At 36.8% G+C, this 22,709-nt stretch overlaps 1 protein-coding gene across 24 annotated transcripts in view; it reads right to left on the bottom strand.

Annotated features, from left to right (window-relative positions):
* Positions 1-22,709, bottom strand: part of MSH4 (mutS homolog 4) — a 296,009-nt gene that overhangs the window by 265,554 nt on the left and 7,746 nt on the right. For 23 of the 24 annotated variants that reach the window (XR_013520182.1, XR_013520189.1, XR_013520196.1 and 20 more), the window contains exons 3-7: positions 17,691-17,851; positions 15,188-15,298; positions 11,113-11,228; positions 9,683-9,856; positions 5,640-5,812 (exon numbers count right to left, since the gene is read on the bottom strand). Coding sequence is in view for 5 of the 24 variants with exons in the window: in XM_035251919.3 (XP_035107810.2) it covers positions 5,640-5,812; positions 9,683-9,856; positions 11,113-11,228; positions 15,188-15,298; positions 17,691-17,851 (735 nt within the window). In the remaining 19 variants the exon portion in view is untranslated. The remainder of the gene's footprint in view (positions 1-5,639; positions 5,813-9,682; positions 9,857-11,112; positions 11,229-15,187; positions 15,299-17,690; positions 17,852-22,709) is intronic. The other variant, XM_035251920.3, reaches the window with a different exon arrangement.

Below are 22,709 nucleotides of genomic sequence, written 5' to 3'. Positions count from 1 at the left end.
CCTCCGTCCCTTTACTTTGAGACTGTATGACTCTTTGCACATTGGATGGTTCTCCTGAATACAGCACACTGATGGGTCTTGAATTTTTACCCAATTTTCCAGTCTGTGTCTTTTAACCGGGACATTTAACCTCTTTACATTTAAGGTTATATTGTTACATGTGAATTTGATCCTTTCATCATGGTGCTAGCTGGTTATTTTGCACATTAGTTGATGCAGTTTCTTCATGGTGTCACTGGTCTTTATATTATGGTGTGTTTTTGCAGTGGCTGGTACTGGTTTTTCCTTTCCATATTTAGTGCTTCTTTCAGGAACTCTTGTAAGACAGACCCAGTAGTGAGAAAATCCCTCAGCAGTTGCTTGTCTGTAAAGGATTTTATTTCTTCTTCACTTATGAATCTTAGTTTGGCTGGATAAAATCCTGGGTTGAAAATTTTTTTTATTTAAGAATGTTGAATATCGGTCCCCACTCTCTTCTGGCTTGTAGGGTTTCTGCAGAGAGATACACTGTGAGTCTGATGGGCTTCCCTTTGTAAATAACCTGACCTTTCTCTATGGCTGCCCTTAACATTTTTTCCTTCATTTCAACCTTGGTGAATCTGATGACTACAAGACAGAAAATTAATGAGGATATTCAGGACTTGAACTCAGCTCTGGACCAAGCAGACCTAATAGACATCTATAGAACTCTCTACCCCAAATCAACAGCATATACATCCTTCTCAGCACTACATAGCACTTATTCTAAAATCGACCACATAATTGTAAGTAAAACACTCCTCAGTAAATGCAAAAGTCTTTCAGACCACAGTGCAATCAAATTAGAACTCAGGATTAAGAAACTAACTCAAAACCACACAACTACATGGAAACTAAACAACCTGCTCCAGAATGACTACTAAGTAAATAATGAAATTAAGGCAGAAATAACAAAGTACTTTGAAACCAATGAGAACAAAGAGACAATGTACCAGAATCTCTGGGACACAGCTAAAGCAGGGTTAAGAGGGAAATTTATAGCACTAAATGCCCACATCAGAGAGTGGGAAAAATCTAAAATAGACACCTTAACATTGCAATTAGAAAAGAACTAGAGAAGCAAGAGCAAACAAATTCAAAAGCTAAAAGAAGACAAGAAATAACTAAGATAAGAGTAGAACTGAAGGAGACAGACACACAAAACCCTTCAACAGTCAATGAATGCAGAAACTGGATTTTCGAAAAAAATAACAAAATAGATAGACCACTAGCCTTACTGATAAAGAAGAAAAGAGAGCAGAACCAAATAGACACAATAAAAAATGATAAAGGGTATGATATCACTACTGATCCCACAGAAATACAAATGCTATCAGAGAATGCTATAAACACCTCTATACAAATAAACTAGAAAACCTAGAAGAAATTGATAAATTTCTGGACACATACACCTTCCAAAGACTAAATCAAACAGTTGAATCCCTGAATAGACCAATAACAAGTTCTGAAATTGAGGGAGTAATTAATAGTCTACCAACCAAAAAAAGCCCAGGACCAGACAGTTTCACAGCCAAATCCAACCAGAGGTACAAAGAGGAGCTGGTACCATTCCTTCTGAAACTATTCCAAACAATAGAAAAACAGGGATTCCTCCCTAACTCATTTTATGAGGCCAGTATCATCCTGATGCCAACACCTGGCAGAGACACAACAAAAAAAGAAAATTTCAGGTCAACATCCCTGATGAATGTCGATGCAAAAATCCTCAATAAGATACTGGCAAACCAAATCCAGCAGCACATCAAAAAGCTTATCCATCATGATCAAGTTGGCTTCATCCCTGAGATGAAAGGCTGGTTTAACATATGCAGATCAATAAATGTAATCTGTCACATAAACAGAACCAATGACAAAAAAACAGATGATTAGCTCAAGAGATGCAGAAAAGGCCTTCAATAAAATTCAGCACCCCTTCATGCTAAAAACTCTCAATAAACTAGGTATTGATGGAACATATTTCAACATAATAAGAGCTATTTAGGCTGGGCACGGTGGCTCATGCCTGTAATCCCAGCACTTTGGGAGGCGGATGCAGGTGGATCATGAGGTCAGAAGATTGAGACCATCCTGGTGAAACCCTGTCTCTACTAAAAATATAAAAATTAGCTGAGCATGGTGGGGCATGACTGTAATCCCAGCTACTCAGGAGGCTGAGGCAGGAGAATAGCTTGAACCAGTGAGTCGGAGGTTGCAGTGAGCCGAGATCACTCCACTGCATTCCAGCCTGGTGACAGAGTGAGAGTCCATCTAAAAAAAAAAAGGCTATTTATGACAAACCTATAGCAAATATCATACTAAATGACCAAAAGCTAAAAGTATTCCCTTTGAAAACTGGCACAACACGAGGATGCCCTCACTCACCACTCCTATTCAACAGAGTATTGGAAGTTCTGGTGAGGGAAATCAGGCAAAAGAAATAAATAAATAAAGGGTATTCAAATAGGAAGGGAGGAAGTCAAATTGTCTCTGTTTGCAGATGACACAATTGTATATTTAGAAAACCCCATCAACTGGGCCCAAAAACTCCTTAAGCTGATAAGCAACTTCAGCAAAGTCTCAGGACACAAAATCAATGTGCAAAAATCACAAGCATTGCAATACACCAATAATAGACAAATAGAGAACCAAATCATGAGTGAATTCCCATTCACAATTGCTACCAAGAAAATAAAATACCTAGGAATACAAATTCCAAGGGACATAAAGGACCTCTTCAGAGAGAACTACAAACTGCTCAAGGAAATGAGAGTATACAACAAGTGGAACAACAATCCATGCTCTTGGATAGGAAGAATCAACACTGAAAATGGCCATACTTCCCAAAGCAATTTATAGATTCAATGCTATTCCCATCAAGCTACCATTGACTTTCTTCACAGAACTAGAAAAAACTGCCTTAAATTTCATATGGAACCAAAAAAGGGCCTGTATACCCAAGACAATCCTAAACAAACAAACAAACAAAAAAAAGCTGAAGGCATTATGCTATCTGACTTAAAACTATGCTACAGGCCTTCAGTAACCAAAACAGCATGGCATTGGTACCAAAACAAATATGTAGACCAATGGAACACAACAGAGGCCTCAGAAACACCACCACACATCTACAACCATCTGATGTTTGACAAACATGACAAAAACAAGCAATGGGGACAAGATTCCCTGTTTAATAAATGGTGCTGGGAAAATTGGCTAGACATGCAGAAAACTGAAATTGGACCCCTTCCTTACACCTTATACAAAAATTAACTCAAGATGGATTAAAGATTTAAAGGTAAGACCTAAAACCATAAAAATCCTAGAAGAAAACCTAGGCAATATCATTCAGGACATAGGCATGGGCAAAGACTTCATAACTACAGCACCAAAAACAATGGCAACAAAAGCCAAAGTTGACAAATGGGATCTAATAAAACTAAGGAGCTTCTGCTCAGCAAAAGAAACTATCATTAGAATGAACAGGCAACCTACAGAATGGGAGAAAACTTTTGAAATCTATCCATCTGACAAACGTGTAATATCCAGAATCCACAAGGAACTTAAACAAATTTACAAGAAAAAAACAACCCCATCAAAAAGTGGGTGAAGGATATGAACAGAAACTTCTCAAAAGAGGACATTTATGTGGCCAACAAACATATTTTTAAAAAGCTCATTATCTCTGGTCATTAGAGAAATGCAAATTCAAACCACAGTGAAATACCATCTCATGCCAGTTAGAATGGCCATCATTAAAAAGTTAGAGAACAACAGATGCTAGAGAACATGTGGAGAAACTGGAACACTTTTACACTGTTGGTGGGAGTGTAAAATAGTTCAACCATTGTGGAAGACAGTGTGGCAAATCCTCAAGGAACTAGAACCAGAAATACCATTTGATCCAGCAATCCTATTACTGGTATATACCAAAAAAATTATAAATCATTCTACTATAAAGACACTTGCACACGTATGTTTACTGCAGCACTATTTACAATAGCAAAGACTTGGAACCAACACAAATGTCCATTAATGATAGACTAGATAAAGAAAATGTGACACATATACACCATAGAATACCATGCAGCCACAAAAGGAATGAGCTCATGTCCTTTGCAGGGACATGGATGAAGCTGGAAACCATAATCCTCAGCAAACTGACACAGGAACAGAAAACCAAACATCATATGTTCTTAATCCTAAATGGAAGTTGAACAATGAGAACACATTGACACAGGGAGGGGAATGTCACACAATGGGGCCTGCTGGTGGGTGGAGGGCAAGGGGAGGAAGGAACATTAGGACAAACACCTAATGCATGCAAGGCTTAAAACCTAGATGACAAGTTGATAGGTGCAGCAAACTACCATGGCACATGTATACCTATGTAAGAAACCTGCATGTTGAGCACATTTCAGCACATGTATCCCAGAAATTAGAGTGAAAAAAAAAAAAAAAACAATATGCCTGTTGGTGACTGTATTAGGTTGGGTTCTCCAGAAACAGATCTTGAGGTAAGGGCAATTTTCTTTTCCCATGTTATTATGGGTTGAATTGTGACCCTCAAATGATATTGTGAAGTCCTAACTCCTGGTACTTGTGAGTGTGACCTTATTTGAAAATTGGGTTTTTTCAAATGTAATCAAGTTAAAGTGAGGTTATTAAGGTAAGTCTTAATCCAATATGACTAGTTTCTTTATAAGAAGACAATGTGGGCCAGGTGCTGTGGCTCACACCTCTAATCCCAGCACTTTGGGAGGCTGAGGCGGGCAGATCACAAGGTCAAGAGATCAAGGCTATCCTGGCCAACATAATGAAACCCCGTCTCTACTAAAAATACAAAAATTAGCTGGGCATGGTGGCACATGCCTCTCCCAGCTACTTGGGAGGCTGAGACAGGAGTATCGCTTGAAACTGGGAGGCAGAGGTTGCAGTGAGCTGAGATCGCACCACTGCACTCCAGCCTAGAGACAGAGTGAGACTCTGTCTCAAAAAAAAAAAAAAGACAATGTGAAGACACACAGGGAGAAAAAAATATGACAATAGAAGCAGAGTTTGCAATGATGAACCTGTAAGCCAAGGCCCGAAATGGACTGACAGCAACCACGAAAAGCTAGGAAGAGGCAAAGGATTCTCCCCCAAGGTTTCAGAGGGAGCATGGCTCTTCTGACACCTTATTTTCAGCTTCTAGCTTCCAGAACTATAAGGCAAAATCTTTCTGTTGTTTTAAAGCATGGAATATGTAGTAGTTTTTACAGCAGGCTAGGAAACTTATACATCCTATCTGTTGATAACTATCTAGTCTGGACAAATCTTCCTTTCTTTGAAAATTTCCATGGAGGAAAAAAATAGAAGATATCTATGAACAACAATTAAAAAAAAGAAAGAAAGAAAAGAAAAAACATTGGAAAAGAAAAGCATCCAGGAAATCAAAAGATATTTCATAATGTACCTCTGAAATTATTTACTATAGGATTCAGTAGAAAATTTCAGGAAAATAGCTTTCATAAAATACAAGAATTTACACCTTAATTACTTGTCTTTCAGAAACATGGAAAAATAACTAAGCCAATTGTATTTTCAATAATTTATATTTATAAAATTAAATAATATTTATTTACCTGATTGAAGTCCAAAAAATAGTTCTTCATCTTGAAGCAGTTCTTGAACACAATCTAATCTCATGGTAATGGTTTCAATATCAACTAGAGGTTCTAATATATTAGAACGAAGTCGTCTACTCCCTCCAGGAGTCTTAGTATAATTTAAAACACCAAAGAGAGTGTGATTATTCCTTTGAAAACACAAGAAATGTCATTAAGAATACAAAGAAAAATGCAAAAAAATTTCATTTTCACTTATAATTAAATAATCCTATAATCTACAGCAATGATGCTTAAACTTTATTGTGCATACAATTACATGAGTTTCTAATTCAGTATGTCTAGGAAAAAGCATGAAGATCTACATTTTGGGCCAGGCACAATAGCTCACATCTATAATCCCAACAACACTCTGGGAGGCTGAGGCAGGAGGAATGCTTGAACCCAGGAGTTCAAGACCAGCATGGACAACATATGAGACCCTGTGTCTACAAATAATTAAAAATTAACTGGGCACAGTGGCACAGGCCTGTAGTTCCAGTTACTCAAAAAGCTGATATGGGAGGATTGCTTGAGCCCAGGAGGTCGAGGCTGCAGTGAACCATACCTGTGCCACTGTACTCCAGTGCAGTGACAGAGTGAGATCTTGTCTCAAAAAAAAAATGTTTTTAGATATTTTTTGAACAAGCTCCCAAATATGCTATTGGTCAGCAAACTATACTTTAACAAGGATGAATAGAATCTCCTTGCACTTTACGACTCTATTAGTTACAATACTCAGACTAATATAAAGTTTTCTAGTCTATATATTCCATCCATAATGGCAAGATATCAATAATATGTCCTTAAGGGTGGAGGAATTTTTATATTGTTAAAATAAGTATTTACTATAATCATCTTGCTCTAATGACAAGAAAATTTCATAATTTCTAAGTGATTTATAAAGAAACGAGCTATTATAAAGAATGCTGGCCAGGCACAGTGGCTCATGCCTGTAATTCCAGCACTTAGGGAGGCAAAAGCAGGTGGATTACTTGAGGTTAGGAGTTCAAGACCAGCCTGGCCAACATGGTGAAACCTCGTCTTGACTAAAAAAAAAAAAAAAATACAAAAATTAGCCAGGTGTAGTAGCAGGCACCTGTAATCTTAGCTTCCTAGGAGGCTGAACCATGAGAAGCACTTGAGCCCAGGAGGCAAAGGTTGCAGTGAGCCAGGAAGGCACCACTGCATTCCAGTCTGGGCTACAAAGTGAGACTCTGTATAAAACAAACAAACAAAAATAATGCATTTAGTTGGACTATTTATTAGATAACTTCATATAATACATATAAAAAATCTAATTCATTTTAATATTTAAGAAATATTTTTGAGCCCTTACGGTATTCAGAACTTTATGCTAAACACTGGGCATGCAAGACGGACATAATTCCTATCTTCATGGACCTTACAACCTAGTGGCTGACTGCCAATAACTTTTTTTTTCGATACAGAGTCTCACTCTGTCACCCAGGCTGGAGTACAGTAGCACTATCTAGGCTCACTGCAAACTCTGCCTCCTGGGTTCAAGTGATTCTAATGCCTCAACCTCCAGAGTAGCTGGGATTACAGGAGCAGCACCATGCCTGGCTAAATCTTGTATTTTGGTAGAGACAGGGTTTCACCGTATTGACCAGGTTGGTCTCGAACTCCTGGCCTCAAGTGATCCACCCATGTTGGCCTCCCCACAGTGCTGGGATTACAGGCATGAGCCATTGTGCCCAGCCATTGCCAATAACTTTTGTCAGTTTACTGGCCATGACTGAAGACAAAGAGCAAGGGGAAATAAACAATAAAAACAAAATACATATAATCATATCAAGAAAATAATTTCAGGTACAGAGACTGCTAAAACAAACAAACAAACAGGAATATATAGAGAAGGACCAGGAGGGTAGCTTTAGTTAGGCTGATTGAGAAAGACCTTTCTATGTATTTGACAGGAGAGTTGAGATCTGAATGATTAAAAAAGAAGGTAGCAATGCAAAGAGGATGATGGGATGGGAATGATGACAACAATAATGAGGATAGCTAACATAAAATGATACTTAGTATGTATCCAGAATTCTTCTAAGCACTTTAAATGTATTAACTTGTTTAATTCTAATAACCATGTTATAAGACAGACACTACTATTGCCCAAATCATTTTACAACAGAAGGAACTGAAGTATAAGGAAATTAGGTAATTTGTCCAAGATTTGCAAGTAAGCAGCATAGCAGCAATTTAAGCCCAGGAAATGTGGTTCCAGAACAATAAAATTAAGATTGGTGGAGCTTTGCAAGAATAGAGGGAGATGAATGAAGAGGCCAGGACATAGAAGTCCTTGTAGGCCAAATAGTCTGGATTCTATTGTAAATGTAAGGAGAGCCACTGGAAGGTTTTAAGCAGAAGAGTTACAAGATCTGATTTCTGGATTAAAAGGATATGACAGTCCAGCTATGATTAATATGTTGAGAATAAACTAATTACAGGAGGGTAAGAAAAGGGTAGAAAGCTAGAAGGCTAGTATAGTAGTCCATGCTAAAGATGACAGAGGTTTGGGTTAGGGTGATAGCCTTGGAAATGGTGAAAAGTGATCCAATACTGGTATATACTCTGAAGGTTGGATCAAGAGGATTTTCTGATGGATCAAATCTGAGGTGTGAAAGGAGAGGAAACAAGAATGACTTTCAAGATTTAGTCATCATACTGCCAGATTTTTGTCATACCAATTTAAACAAATTTTTAGGGAACTACTCATATCATCAACTGGCTGGGGGTCTCCCATCACACATACAATTTTTTGTTTTTCAAGAATTTATTTCTGCAGGAAAAAAGGAGGTGAGGGGCACACATAAACCTCCCATTTATTATATAAATAATGGATGTAACACTGTATCGAACAGCTGACAAGCCTATGGAAGCATTGGAGTTATTCAGATAGTTCAGTTATTCAGATGGTTATATCCATCTTAGAACCTGAGATTCTCTCATTTAAGTCTGTGAAAAGACTTTTTATGTGTTCCTTTCAACTATAATACTAACTCCTGGAGATTAGATATTTAAGTCTCTGTATCCCTAATATATAGCAGGAAGTCAAACAATGTTTGACAATGCTAATGACAAATAATGATAAAGTATCAAACATGACAAGGTAAAACTGAATATAAAACACTTTGTAATAACTATCAGGGTTGGTCATTGACTTTCTATGCTATGATAACATAGGATATAAAGTCAAAAACAGAGTAATTTTAAGTCATAACTTCTGTGGTTTTGATTTGTAGCTCCCTAATGACTAGTAATGTTGAGTATCTTTTCAAGTACTTACTGGCCATTTGTTTACCTCTTTGGGAAATTATCTATTAAGTTTCTTTACCCAGTTCTGAACTGGGTTGTTTTTTATTATTTACTGTAAATATCTTTTTAAAACTTGATTTTGGTGAAATATCTGACCAGTTCAGCAACAACAGTATAATAATTTAAAACATGCTTATTCAATATTTCTCCACCATTAGCTGGGCATGGCAGTTTGTGCCCATGGTTTCAGCTACTCAGGAGGCTGAGGCAGGAGAATCACTTGAGCCCAAAAGTTCAAGACCAGCCTGGACAAAATAGCAAGACCCCACCTCTTAAATAAAATTATCCATCAAATAATTTAAAGAATTTTAGGCTGGGCACAGTGGTTCATGGCTGTAATCCCAGCACTTTGGGAGGCTGAAGTGGGTGGATAACTTGAGATCAGGAATTTGAGACCAGCCCGGCCAATATGGTGAAATCCCATCTCTACTAAAAATAGAAAAATTAGCCAGGCATGGTAGCACATGCCTGTAGTCCCAGCTGCTTGGGAGGCTGAGACAGAAGAATTGCTTGAACCTGGGAGGCAGAGGTTGCAGTGAGCTGAGATCTCATCACTGCACTCCAGACTGGACAACAGAACTAGACTCTGACTCAAGAAAAAAAAAGAACTTAAAAGTAACTATTTAAAGAAAAATAAAATAAAATATACCAATGTATTTTATAAGAAAAACAGATGATCTTACCTACAGTCTTGATTATTAATTAACAATTCAAGATTTTGGGCTGATGATGAATCTATCATGGCCGTCTGTTCACTACCCTGGAAACAAATCTTCAGCGATTTTGGTGCATAAACTGAATTTTGAATAAATTCAACATATTTCAACAAAGCTGCAACAGCTGCAAGGCAATAATACCTAAAAGATGACCAATAATACATCATCATAAGTCTTTGGTATAGAAAATTATATATTTCATGTTAATTTATGAAAAATTATAAATATTTGCATAGCATTGCTTAAAATCAAAAGGAAAAGGTACACCAGGTATTTCATATTTTTGAAAACAAGGTAAATAACCTCTAAATCATAAAAATTAATGAAAATAAATAATTTATTCAAGTCTGACACTTAAGGGACTTTCAATTCCAATAAATCCTGTGTTAAGGATAACATTCAACCAAAGGTAATTTGCATCAATTTTTGATGTATCATTCTAAATATTCAAATAATGTTGGGAATATCTGATACTTTATTATTTACAGACAGGGTCTGGCTGTTATCCAGGCTGGGGTGCAGTAGCGTGATCTCAGCTCACTGCATCCTCCACCTCCCAGACTCAAGCAATCCTCCTGCCTCAGCCTCCCAAATAGCTGGGATGACAGTCATGTACCACCACACCCAGCTACTTTTTGTATTTTTGGTAGAGACAGGGTTTTGCCACATTGCCAAGGCTGGTCTCAAACTCCTTGGGCTTCCTAAGCACTGGCATTTCAGGCTTGAGTCACTGTGCCCAGCCTGGAAAAAATCTGGTACTTTAAAGGTAGAATCAGAAGTTCCCAATGTATAGAAAAGTATGTTATGATCTCGGTGAGAATAATGATTGTTATTAGCTAAGTAAACAGGTAATCCAATTTGGCTCAAAGAAAGTATCTATTTGGTATGTTCTAGGAAATAACATGGTATGGTTCCTAGAATATTTGGTATGTTCTATGAAATGATATCCAAAAATATCATTCTCCATCTCCTGCTGGATCTTTTTGGAATAAAGATAGGAAGTAACAGGAACACAGCTTTACCTGTGTTTCACTTCTACGCCCTCACATTTTCAGTTTACTGTAGCTACTTGAGCTTTTCATTCCAAAGTAAAGTAAGAAGCAACCATAATTAATAGATTTTGACAAATTTGGAGAAATTCTGTATAGATTAAGTTAGCAATATATGCCTTGTGTATAAATTTTAGTTAACTATTTCACTATTTCAGTAATTACTATGTATTATGAACCAGGTGATTTTCCAGGTGGTAGGAATGCAGCAGAGAACAAAACAGACAAAAGTCCCTGCCCTTGTGGAACTCACACTAGGGATTTATTTACTTTCCTTAAGTTATAACTTACTTGATGTGATATTGACAGCTGTGGGCTAGTAAAAAAATAAACAAACACCTAACTTACTTGGACTGAACCTCCATTAGGACAGTGCTGAATTCTGCTATGCATAACTGTTCAATGTACTCTAGTCCTTTTGTTTCATTGAAGTATTTCCTTTGGATAGTAGTGAAGTTAACATTCTGAAAAAAAGTTTTAATTTCAAATTAAACTTCTAAGTGCCATGTGCTTGCTCAGAACTGCTTTCTTAGACACATGCTGGTAGCTAGGTAGGTGGCTTAAATATTGTATAAATATTTTAATATTTAAATAAGAACTTTTCTTAGATATTTATATAAAAAGAATGTATCCTTGCTAAGTGAATCATAGTACAGTTTGTACTTCTAATCAGACCTCACTCTTATGAGTTTTAATGGAATATGTTAGATACAATAATAAAAAATAAACATGACAGTCTATGCCTTTTAGTAATTGTACTGTATAGAAACAACATAGTTTTATATTCATCTTTCCATAGTGTATCATAATTGAGAAAGGGTAGATTCTTATGATGCGCCAGGTAAAAAGATGAAAACACCAATTCTGCCTATCAAATCTATAATACATTATTTACATAAAGTGAATGGAATTTATTTAGAACAAAGAGAAAACAATAATAAAACTTTTTTCTTTTTGAGACAGGGTCTCACTCTGTCACCCAGGCTGGAGTACAGTGGCATGATCATGGTTCACTACAAACTTGAACTCCAGGGTACAAGCACTCTGCTTGCTTTGTCCTCCTGAGTAGCTGGGACTAGAGGCATGCACCATTATGTCTGGCTAATGTTTTTTCTTAAGCAGAGACAAGTTCTCACTATGTTGCCCAGGCTGGTCTCAAACTCCTGGACTCAAGTGATTCTCCCATATCGACCTCCCAAAGTGCTGGAATTACGAGTGTGAGGCATCAACATCTGGTTGACAATGAAACTTTTAAAAAGTGTGAAGTTGTTAAGTAAAAGGTTTACCTCCTTTCAATAAAACTAATGCGTAAGAAAAGGTAATATTATATTAGTAAACTTACATAAGAGATGTCAAGAATGAAAAAAATCATGACCAAGTGGAGAATGTGTTATGCACCAAGATTGTTTTAAAAGTTATCTCATTTAATCTTCATAATAATCCTATGACATATCTTATTAACTCCAGTGTTCACATAAATAAAATTCTGGAAAATCAAGTAACTTTTCTGATATCACACAGTTGATCTCTGCCAAAGCTGAGACTCAAATTTAGTTTTCTTTGAAGTCCATTTTCCTTTTATTTCATATTGCTTTTGATTTAATGAAGGTTGTTTGTTTTTGTTTGTTTGTTTGTTTGTTTGTTTGTTTGTTTTAGAGAGGAGTCTCACTACATGTTGCTCAGGATAGATTTGAACTACTGGAGGATCAAGTGATCCTCACACCCTGGCCTCTGAAGTAGCTGGGACTACAGGCACATGTCACTGCACCTGGCTAATGAAGGTAAGTGTAGTCATAATAGCAATAATGATAATAATAATATTGAATATCCCCTCTGCTTAAAATACTTTTACCTCAAATGCCTCCATATCTTGCTCTCTCCTCCATTCAGGGCTTTGCCCAAATATAACCTTATCAATGAGGCCATCTCTGATTACCCTATATAAAATATAAATTCTCTAGGAGGTTGGTACCTCCTATTGTCCCTAATTTACTGATGAAAAACCTGGAGCTCAAAGAAGCATCTTGCACAAGGTCATTTAGGGTTGAGATTTGCAACCGGGACAATCTGAGTTCTCTATTCTTAAGCATTATGCTATACTGCCTTATTATTAAAATGTACTGAAATTATGTTGTTTTTGCCTTTGGAGGACTTATCCCCCATTCCATGTGATTCTGGTAGGCCTATATATTATAGTATTCTGTGTCCCGCAACAAAAGGATTAGTCAATCATAGCGTGTCTACCCCCAGAAACAGTGATTAATCTAATGTGTCGGAAAATGAACAAAGCAGGATCAATCAGCATCCTTTCCTGGAATTCATATGAGGACACTGGAATAAAGAAGTTATTTTCCCTCTGGATTAGCTAAGCTGAGATGATATCAGCCTGGAGCCATCAGCAATCATCTTAAATCTCACAGAAGTAAACTATCTGCAGTAGATAAAGGATGATATGGGGAATGAGAGTAGTGATAGAGATTCTCTCCTTGACCAAACTCTGCCTGGGCTACTATAAGCCTTCTTCTCAACTAATCCTCCATCTGACCTATAAAGAGTTGAACAAAACACTAACATTGTTTCTAACTGTTCAAAGCCACGTCCCGAGGATGACCTTAGCATCTCTTAAAGTGCCTGCCTAAAAAAACTCAGGCTGCCAATAACAGTTTACTGTTCATTCCACTTACCACCTAAAGAGAGCATCCTTGTCTCCTATCCTCTGTGGGAGAGTAGGAGCCTAACTTCAATAAGTGCCAGTTAGCAAACCCAGATAGGTTTCACATAGACCAATCCCACCTTTCTACTTTTCGTATAATTTTATACTTCCCTGACTCCTGTGCTTTTACCCCTCCCTATTCCCTTATTCTCCCATTAAAATGCCCAGTACAAATTGAAGTTCAGTTCAGTCCACACTGGACCCTTTTCTCTGTTGCAATAGCATAATACTGATTAAAATATTTAGCTAGTGTTTGGTTTTGTTTACCTTAGACAGTAGGAATAAGATCTATTCAACCATTGAATTCCCAGTTACATAAGGCAATACATTTCCTTTTTTGCCTAAGCTAGTTTCCATCAGATTTCTGTTATTTACAGCCAAAAGAATTATAAGGCCTAATCGTAACAACAACAATAAAATATGAATGAAAGTTGGAAAGGTATGGATAAATAGGGGTGATGAAAAGGAGTATCAAGTTATAAATGAAAAAGAACAGATGAAGTGATTTATCTAATAGAGATAATAGATTTAGAATAGGGAACATCTCTGGCAATGAGGCAGAGACAGCTCATCTATACAGGATCTCTAAGAGTACCATGGCAAATCTTATATGGCTGCAGATGCTGAATTTATTAGAAACAGGAAAGGAACTCACTGGACTCTAAACTTCAGCTTGGTTCCTAATGTGTTAAGGTAAAAAGTCTACAAACATAACAAAATATAGTATATGCTGAAAATAATTGGCACTCCTAAGAAATTATTCCAACTGTAATCCCAGCACTTTGGGAGGCTGGGGCGGGTGGATCACGAGCTCGAGATTGAGACCATCCTGGTCAACATGGTGAAACCCCGTCTCTACTAAAAATACAAAAACTTAGCTGGGCATGGTGGCGCATGCCTGTAATCCCAGCTACTCAGGAGGCTGAGGCAGGAGAATTGCCTGAACCCAGGAGGCAGAGGTTGTGGTGAGCCGAAATCGCGCCATTGCACTCCAGCCAGGGTAACAAGAGCGAAACTCCGCCTCAAAAAAAAAAAAAAAAAAAAGAAATTATTCCAACTGCAATGCTGTCTACTTGGTTTGGAACCACAGCCCCATTCTAGGAAACAGAGAGATTTTTGCTAGAGGGAAGGAATAAATTATTAATATGTGGTGGGAAGGCCCTAATTGAGGAGAAGAGCATTTGTTGGATAAGGTTCCACAGTGCTTACCCACCACAGTCCCACAGATGGAGACTAGAGTAGCAGGCTAATTGTAAAGCAGTACATGTTACCAGGGGAAGCTGAAACAATGCTGTAATACAAATTAAATTCCCAATAGAAAAAAGTACTTGCTGATAGGTGCTATCCCCTAGAAGGATAAAAACTTCAATTTCAACCAGTCTGATAGCACAATAAGTAGTTTCCAGGAAGCTACACATAAGGGAAACCTAGGTTTTCTCTATTGGTCTGCCCCTTTTAGACTCTGAGAAACTTCCTTGTTACCTAAAACATTTTTTTCTGTTGTTTAAAGTAGATCAAGGGTGTCAAATCAAATAAGAAAATTCCCTATCATTTTTATTATCTGTATTAATAGTCCCCTTAGATTAGGATTTGTATTTATTGACTACTTTAGGACACTAATATAAAGTTACTAAAATTATTGTCCTTTATAATGATATTATTAAATAAGTGTTAAATAAAATGTTACAAATAAGAATAAAAATCACTTACCTTGAAATTTTCTGTGATCAGAGTGAACAACTTGGTGGAATTCCCCACAGTACAAGCAGTATTTGACATTATTATTTCCAAAGGTGATAAAATTTTGAGTTTAGTGATCACCTAAAATCATTCGAATAAACAATTTCTTAAATATAAGCTTAGGAAATAAAAAAGTTTCATATTTTTCTGAGATAAGTGTTCAAAATTAATTCATAGGTACACAAAACTATATCTGTTCTAAGGATATATTTCAATGAAAATGTTTCTAGCCAGATGCGGTAGTTCACACCTGTAATCCCAGCACTTTGGGAGGCCGAGGCAGGCAGATGACTTGAGGCCAGGAGTTCAAGACCCACCTGGCCAACATGGCAAAACTCTGTCTCTACTAAAAAAAAAAAAAAAATACACAAATTAACCGGGCATGGTGTTGCATGCCTGTAATTTCAGCTACTCAGGAGTCTGAGGTATGGGAATGCTTGAGTCCAGGAGGCAAAGGTTGGAGTGAGCCAAGCTCACACCAGGCGCCACTGCCAGCCTGGGTGACAGAGGGAAACACTGTCTCAAAAAGAAACAGACAAACACCACCACCTCCCCCACCACCATCAACAAAATATATAATATATATATATGCAAATATATATATTTCTAATGGTAATATATTACACATATATATCCTATATAATTACTAATATAAAATACTATCATAAAATAGGCCACATTTTACTCACAATAGTTTCTAACAGCCTTAAGTTCGATAATTAACTTGAACTTATCAAATATGTATTCCCAAAATAAAACTTTTTGTAAATAAATTCTTATACTTAATATTTTCTCCATCTCCATGAAAAATATAAATATATCCAATAAGGGTAACTAAGGGCTGGGCGCAGTGGCTCATGCCTGTAATCCCAGCACTTTGGGAGGCTGAGGTGGGTAGATAACCTGAGGTCAGGAGTTCATGACCAGCTTGGCCACCGTGGTGAAAGGTTGTCTCTAGTAAAAATACAAAAATTAGCCAGGTGTGGTGGCACGCACCTGTAATCCCAGCTACTTGGGACTGGCTGAGGCAGGAGAATCACTTGAACCCAGAAGGCGGAGGTTGCAGTGAGCTGATATTGCACCACTGCACTCCAACCTGGGCGACAAAGTGAGACCTTTTCTCAAAAAAAAAAAAAAGGAGGGTGGGGAACTACGGCAATACAATCAGTATGGCCACACTGGTATAGTTTAAGTGTTGAAAAGTACAGAAACACAAATGAAAAATGTCTGCCTTATGCCTTAGCTTTTCATAAAATAGGTTATATTTCTTAGAACTATTCTAAACACAGAAATTCTCAATTTGTCTAACATTCTTGTTTTTTAAAAACTCTTTTCCTACTCTTTTGAAATTATATAAAAGTATAAAATACCCACAGATGAAGTTAGTACACAATACTAATACCATTAAGGTTGTTAGCTATAATAAAAAATTAATTATTAGGAAAGGGAAGTGTACATACTGGAGGACCATAAAGAGAAACTAAAGGAAGATAATAAAAAAATAATGAAACACTAGAAATAAAACACTAGATCACATCTTCAAAATCATAATTGGCTAGGCTCGACGGCTCATGCCTATAATCTTAGCACTTTGGGAAACTGAGGGGGGCAATTCAACTTCTAAGGGGGCAAGATCACTTAAGTCCAGGAGTTTGAGACTAGCTTGGGTAACAGAGCCAGACCTCACCTAAACAAAAAATTTAAAAATCAGCTGTGTGTGTTGGTGAGTACCTGTGGTCCTTGCTACTCAAGAGGCTGAGGTGGGAAGCTACAGTGAGTCATGATCATGCCACTGCACTCCAGCCCAGGCAAAAGAGCAAGACCTTCCAAAAATAAAATAAAATAATAATTGGGTCAATCAACATAGAAATTAGAAGGTAAGCTACCTCTACCTGAAAGATCATCAAATTCCCATGACAATAGGCAAGTGGCCCAAATTAATGATGAGTGATATAAAATAAAGGCAAAAGGCAAAATAAGAAGTGAAGGCAAAAACTTAAGAGGCTAAATTATGACTTCCTAGAATTCAGCTTTCAAGATTTCAACATTAAGGATTTTGATCTTTCAAGATTTCACCATCAGGATTATGACATTTGGGATTGTCTTTAAGGATTGTGATCAGTACCACATTATCACATACATTACCTTTGGAATAAGTCCAGAAATTATTAATTTGAAAATTTATATTTTCAAATATAAATATTAATTTTATTGAAATAAAATTAGTTAATTTTAGAAACTAATACTAACAATAGCTTATTCAAGCAACAGTATGTGTTTACATTCTTTTTAGGACAAAATATGTTTAAAAATAAAAATCAAATATAAGATAATTTTATTTTAATTCAGAGTATTTACATTGATGTAATAATGAATAACCTTTATCCTATCAAAAAACTAATCATGAAATCTGACTTTAAAATCTAGGTACTGCCTAGCAGAGCAACCATTTTCTAGGATTATTAATACTTACCTTTGCATATGTTGTGTTGTCTGCAAACTGGGATAGTATAATTTGGGGGTTTTTTAAATCAATACTTGCCATTCCTATTTCACCTCTGGCAAGTCCTCTCCCTTCTACAACAGCTACAATAACTGATGGGGAGTGTGCAGAAATCACAGATGAAGATGAAGCTATAAATTTTTAAATAAAAAAATATAAACATTGATAATAATCATTTGTATTTTTTTCTTTTGAGATGGAGTTTTGCTCTTATTGCCCAGGCTGGAGTGCAATGGCTCACTGCAACCTATGCCTCCTGGGTTCAAGTGAGTCACCTGCCTCAGCCTCCCAAATAGCTGGGATTACCGGCATGCGCCACCATGCCCAGCTAATTTCTGTATTTTTAGTAGAGACTGGGTTTCACCATGTTAGTCAAGCTGGTCTCGAACCTCTGATCTCAGGTAATCCACCTGCCTCGACCTCCCAAAGTGTTGAGATTACAGGTATGAGCCACCAAGGCTGGCCTAATGATAATCATTTCTAATTCTTTCACAAAATTTCTTAAAGCACCTAGTCTATGACATGGCTGCTGTTTAACAGACAAGGAAATAACCATTTCTTTTCCTCATCAAAAAATAACTTTTCATTACCAGAACAAATAAAAATGTTAATTCTCAGAGTATTTTGCCAAAACTTGACTTCACATTTAGAAATAACAATTTTTACATTGTCTTATTTTCTATTTTATTGCAATGGAGTCATAAAAGGAACACTAAACTTGGTGTCAGAAAACAGATTATTTACCTTATTACTCTGTAATTTAAAAGCTATTTGGTATAATCCCAGCACTTTGGGAGCTAAGATGGGAAGATCACCTGAGGTCAGGGGTTTGAGACCAGCTTGTCCAACATGGCAAAACACCATCTCTACTAAAAATGCAAAAATTAGCTGGGAGTGATAGTGCATGCCTGTAATCCCAGCTACTGGGGAGGCTGAGGCAAGAGAATAGCTTGAAGTTGAGAGGTTACAGTGAGCTGATACCGTGCCACTGCACTACGGCCTGGGTGACAGAGCAAGACTCATCTCAAAAAATGAAAAAATAAAATAAAAGCTATTTGGGGCTGGGCATGGTGGTTCACCTGCAATCCTGGTATTTGGGAAGGCCAAGGTGGGAGGATTACTTGAATCCAGGAGTTTGAGACCAGCCTGGACAACATAACAAGACCTCACCTCTACAAAAAAATTTAAAAATAGTTGGGTGTGGTGTTGTGCACCTGCATGGTGCCAGCTACTGAGGAGGCTGAGATGGGAGGCTCACTTGAGCTCACGAGGTTGACAGTGCAGTGAGCTGTGTTTCATGCCACTGCACTCCAGCCTAGGTGACAGAGCAAGACCTTCTAAAAAAAAAAAAAAAATTAAACATTATGTAACTATGAATTCCAATTATGAGATACTTGTGTAATGTGGAAATTAAAATTATAATGAAATATCCAGCATGTATGAGTGCTTACTAAGTGTCAAGAATGTCCTAAGTTATTTGATTAAATTAACTCACATAATTGTTACGACAATCCTATCAGATAGGCACCATTATTTTCTCCACTTAGTTATAAGGAGACCAAGGCATGAATGTAACTGGTAGAGACAGCATTTGTACCCAGGCAGTCTAGCTCCACAGCTGGTGTTATGAACCACTACAGACATTACTGATTTGGAGATCTGTGCCTTACAAACTATAAATGCTCAGGTAAATTGTTTAAACTTCTAAAGCTACCATTTCTTCATCTATAAACTAGAAATGCCAAACTTTTCCACAAGATTATTATAAGAATTAAATATAATCATATAGAAATGTTTTATAAAGTATGTGAAATTATGCAAAAATATGGGCATTATTAACATATGAAAAAAGTCAGACTCAAAAAATTCTAAAATCTTATTTTCAAAGAAGCAAACTAGTCTTTTATTCCCTTGTCAATCTTTTAATTAACCACTTTTCCTCCTTCTTTTCCCTCCCTGACCTAGATTCATTTCTTCTTCCATTCTTCTATTACAATGCCCATGAAAAACTTAAATATTTATGCTACCTGAGTCAGCAGTAAACTTAAGGATTCACTTAAAAATCTGTGTTCAAATCTCAGAAACCTTTTCCCCATGAATATTAGGTAATAAATGGTGGTTAAGTTTATATTAGATCCACAGAAGTCAGTTTAAGCTCTATAATAGAATATGACCTTCCTATTTTTAACTAGAAAATAAATACTAAGTTCCAGTGGAAATGTAGTACACAAAAAAGACATCTCCTCTAAGGTTCTGAAAGTATATTTATGCTATTCTCTCTCTGTTGTAAATAATATAATAATGAGCATCCTAACGAATAAAGCTTTTTTCTGGGTTTCTTATTACTTCCTTAAAACGCACCCTTAGAACTCAAATTACTGCAACAAATTACTGAAACACCATTTTTTTAAGGAGCTCAGATATATTGCCAAATTTCTTTTGAGAACTGGACCGATTTTTAATTCCATCAATAGTGTATGAGGTAAGTCAATCTTACTGTATCCTCATCGTTACTAACTTCTAGAATTTATTGTGAATATAAGTATTGGCTAATTTAATGGACTGCCACTTAAATCTATATTTTTAAAAGTACTATTGAAATTGAACATAATTTAATATATCCATTGTTATCTCTATTGTTTTCTTTTTAGAGATGCTTACATCATTTTAAATAATGTTTACTAGGTCTTAATGTTTTTCAGTATATTTTTATGAGAACTGTATAAATCAATGACAATAATATATAGTTGCTACCAATCTTGATATTTTTGCTATCTCAAAAATTTCTATTTTTGCACAATCTTTCTCTGTATAATTTCTTCCATTGCTTTTCTGCTAAGAAATTCCTCCTTCATTGAGATATTCAATATTCATTATTATTTTCTTTTTTCTTTTTTTTGAGACAGAGTCTTGCTTTGTCACCAGGCGCCAGGCTGGAGTGCAGTGGCACGATCTCAGCTCACTGCAACCTCAGCCTCACAGGTTTAAGCAATTCTCCTGCCTCAGCCTCCTGAGTAGCTGGGACTACAGACGTGCACTACCACACCCAGCTAATTTTTATATTTTAGTAGAGACCAGGTTTCACTATGTTGGCCAGGATGGTCTCGATCTTTTGACCTGCTGATCTGCCCATCTCGGCCTCCCAAAGTGCTGGGATTACAGTTGTGAGCCACTGCGCTCGGCCTCATTATTATTTTCTTATAAATTTTTTGAGTTTTTCTTTTCTTTTTTGAGACAGGGTCAGACTCTGTCACCCAGGTTGGAGTGCAATGGTATGCAATCATGGCACACTGCAGCCTCGAACTCCTGAGTTCAAGTGATCTTCCAACCTTAGCCTCCTGAGTAGCTGGGACCACAGGTGTGCCACCACACCAGGCTAATTTTAATTTGTTTGTAGAGACAAGGTCTCACTTTGTTGCCCAGGCTGGACTGCCTTCAAGCAGTCCTCCCATCTTAGCCTCCCAATGTTGGGATTACAGGCATGAGCCACCACGCACAGCCTGTTTATTTTGATCTCTCATCTTTCAGAAGTACATTTGGTTGCTTACCATGTCCAAAATGAGAGATGGTCAGAAGTACAGATTTAGATTCATATATAAGCAGTTGCTAATGGTTTACCTAGATGGCTGGGACTTGGAAGGAACATGATTGAAAGACTGGTGACAAGAACATTTGAGGAAGAAGTATATAAATGGATCTCTAAGATCGATCATAAAATTTAAAATATTTGCATCTTATGTGAATGTCCACCAAAAGACATCCACTGAAGAGGAAATTCTTAATCAAAAGAACAAAATAATGCAACCTAGAAAATATCATTTAGCTTTTTATTTCAGTTCTCCCTAAAAGATCTATTGTTTCAGTACAACTACAATTTCAACCAGAACCTCAATGTGTTTTTTGGTAGAGAACTTGTAAAATTGGCCCAAAATTTATATGGAAGAGCAAAGGGCCAAGATGAACCAAGACTCCTCTAAAGAAGAAGGTGGCTTCTGGAGGGAAGGGTGGTAGGGCTGTCCTACTGAATATCTAAATATCAAGATTTATTATAAAGCTAAAGATGATGTGATACTGGTACACAGCTAGACATAATGACCCAGGGAAGTTAAAAGAGAACTGGAAACATTGAAACAAACAGGAAATTAATCAAAATATTTAGTATTCTGAATATATAGAGTATTGCTAGAAATCCAGAAACATAAGCCTAAATAAAAATGAGTAAAAGACATGAACATTAATTTCACCAAATATTAAAAATATATAGCCCCAAAGTACACAAAAAGATAATCTCACTAGTAATCAGGAAAATGCAAACTCATATAGTATTTTACAACTGTTACGCTGAAAAATATTTTAAGAGTCTGACAATATCAAATGTTGAAGTAGACTTCTATATATTATTAATAAGAGTATACCATAATAACCAATAAAGTAACCAATAAAATTTATTATGATTATGATTATTGGCTAATTTAATAACCTTATGATTATGATGATGATGATGATTAAATTAGCCAATAATCATAATCATAATAAATTTTAGAAGTTAGTAATGATGAGGATACAGTGAGACTGGCTTTCCTCATACACTGTTGACAGAATTAAAAATTAGTCCAGTTCTCAGTATATCTAAGATCCTTAAAAAAATGGTAATTTTGGCCAGGCGCGCTGGCTCCTGCCTGTGGTCCCAGCACTTTGAGAGGCCAACGCAGGCAAATCACTTGCAGTCAGGAGTTTGAGACCAGCCTGGCCAACATAGGCAAATCACCTGCAGTCAGGAGTTTGAGACCAGCCTGGCCAACATGGCAAAACCTCGTCTCTAGTAAAAATACAAAATTTAGCCAAGCGTGGTGGTGCCTGTAATCCCAGCTACTCAGGAGGCTGAGGAATGAGAATCACTTGAACCCAGGAAACGGGTGTTGCAGTGAGTCCAGATGGTACCAATGCACTCCAGCCTAAGTGACAGAATGAGACTTTATCTCAAAAAAA

This window comes from Callithrix jacchus, chromosome 7 (genome assembly GCF_049354715.1).
Source record: "Callithrix jacchus isolate 240 chromosome 7, calJac240_pri, whole genome shotgun sequence".
Taxonomy (NCBI): Eukaryota; Metazoa; Chordata; class Mammalia; order Primates; family Cebidae; genus Callithrix; species Callithrix jacchus.
The sequence above is the reverse complement of the archived record's forward strand: the minus strand, read 5'-3'. Positions and strand labels throughout refer to the sequence as shown.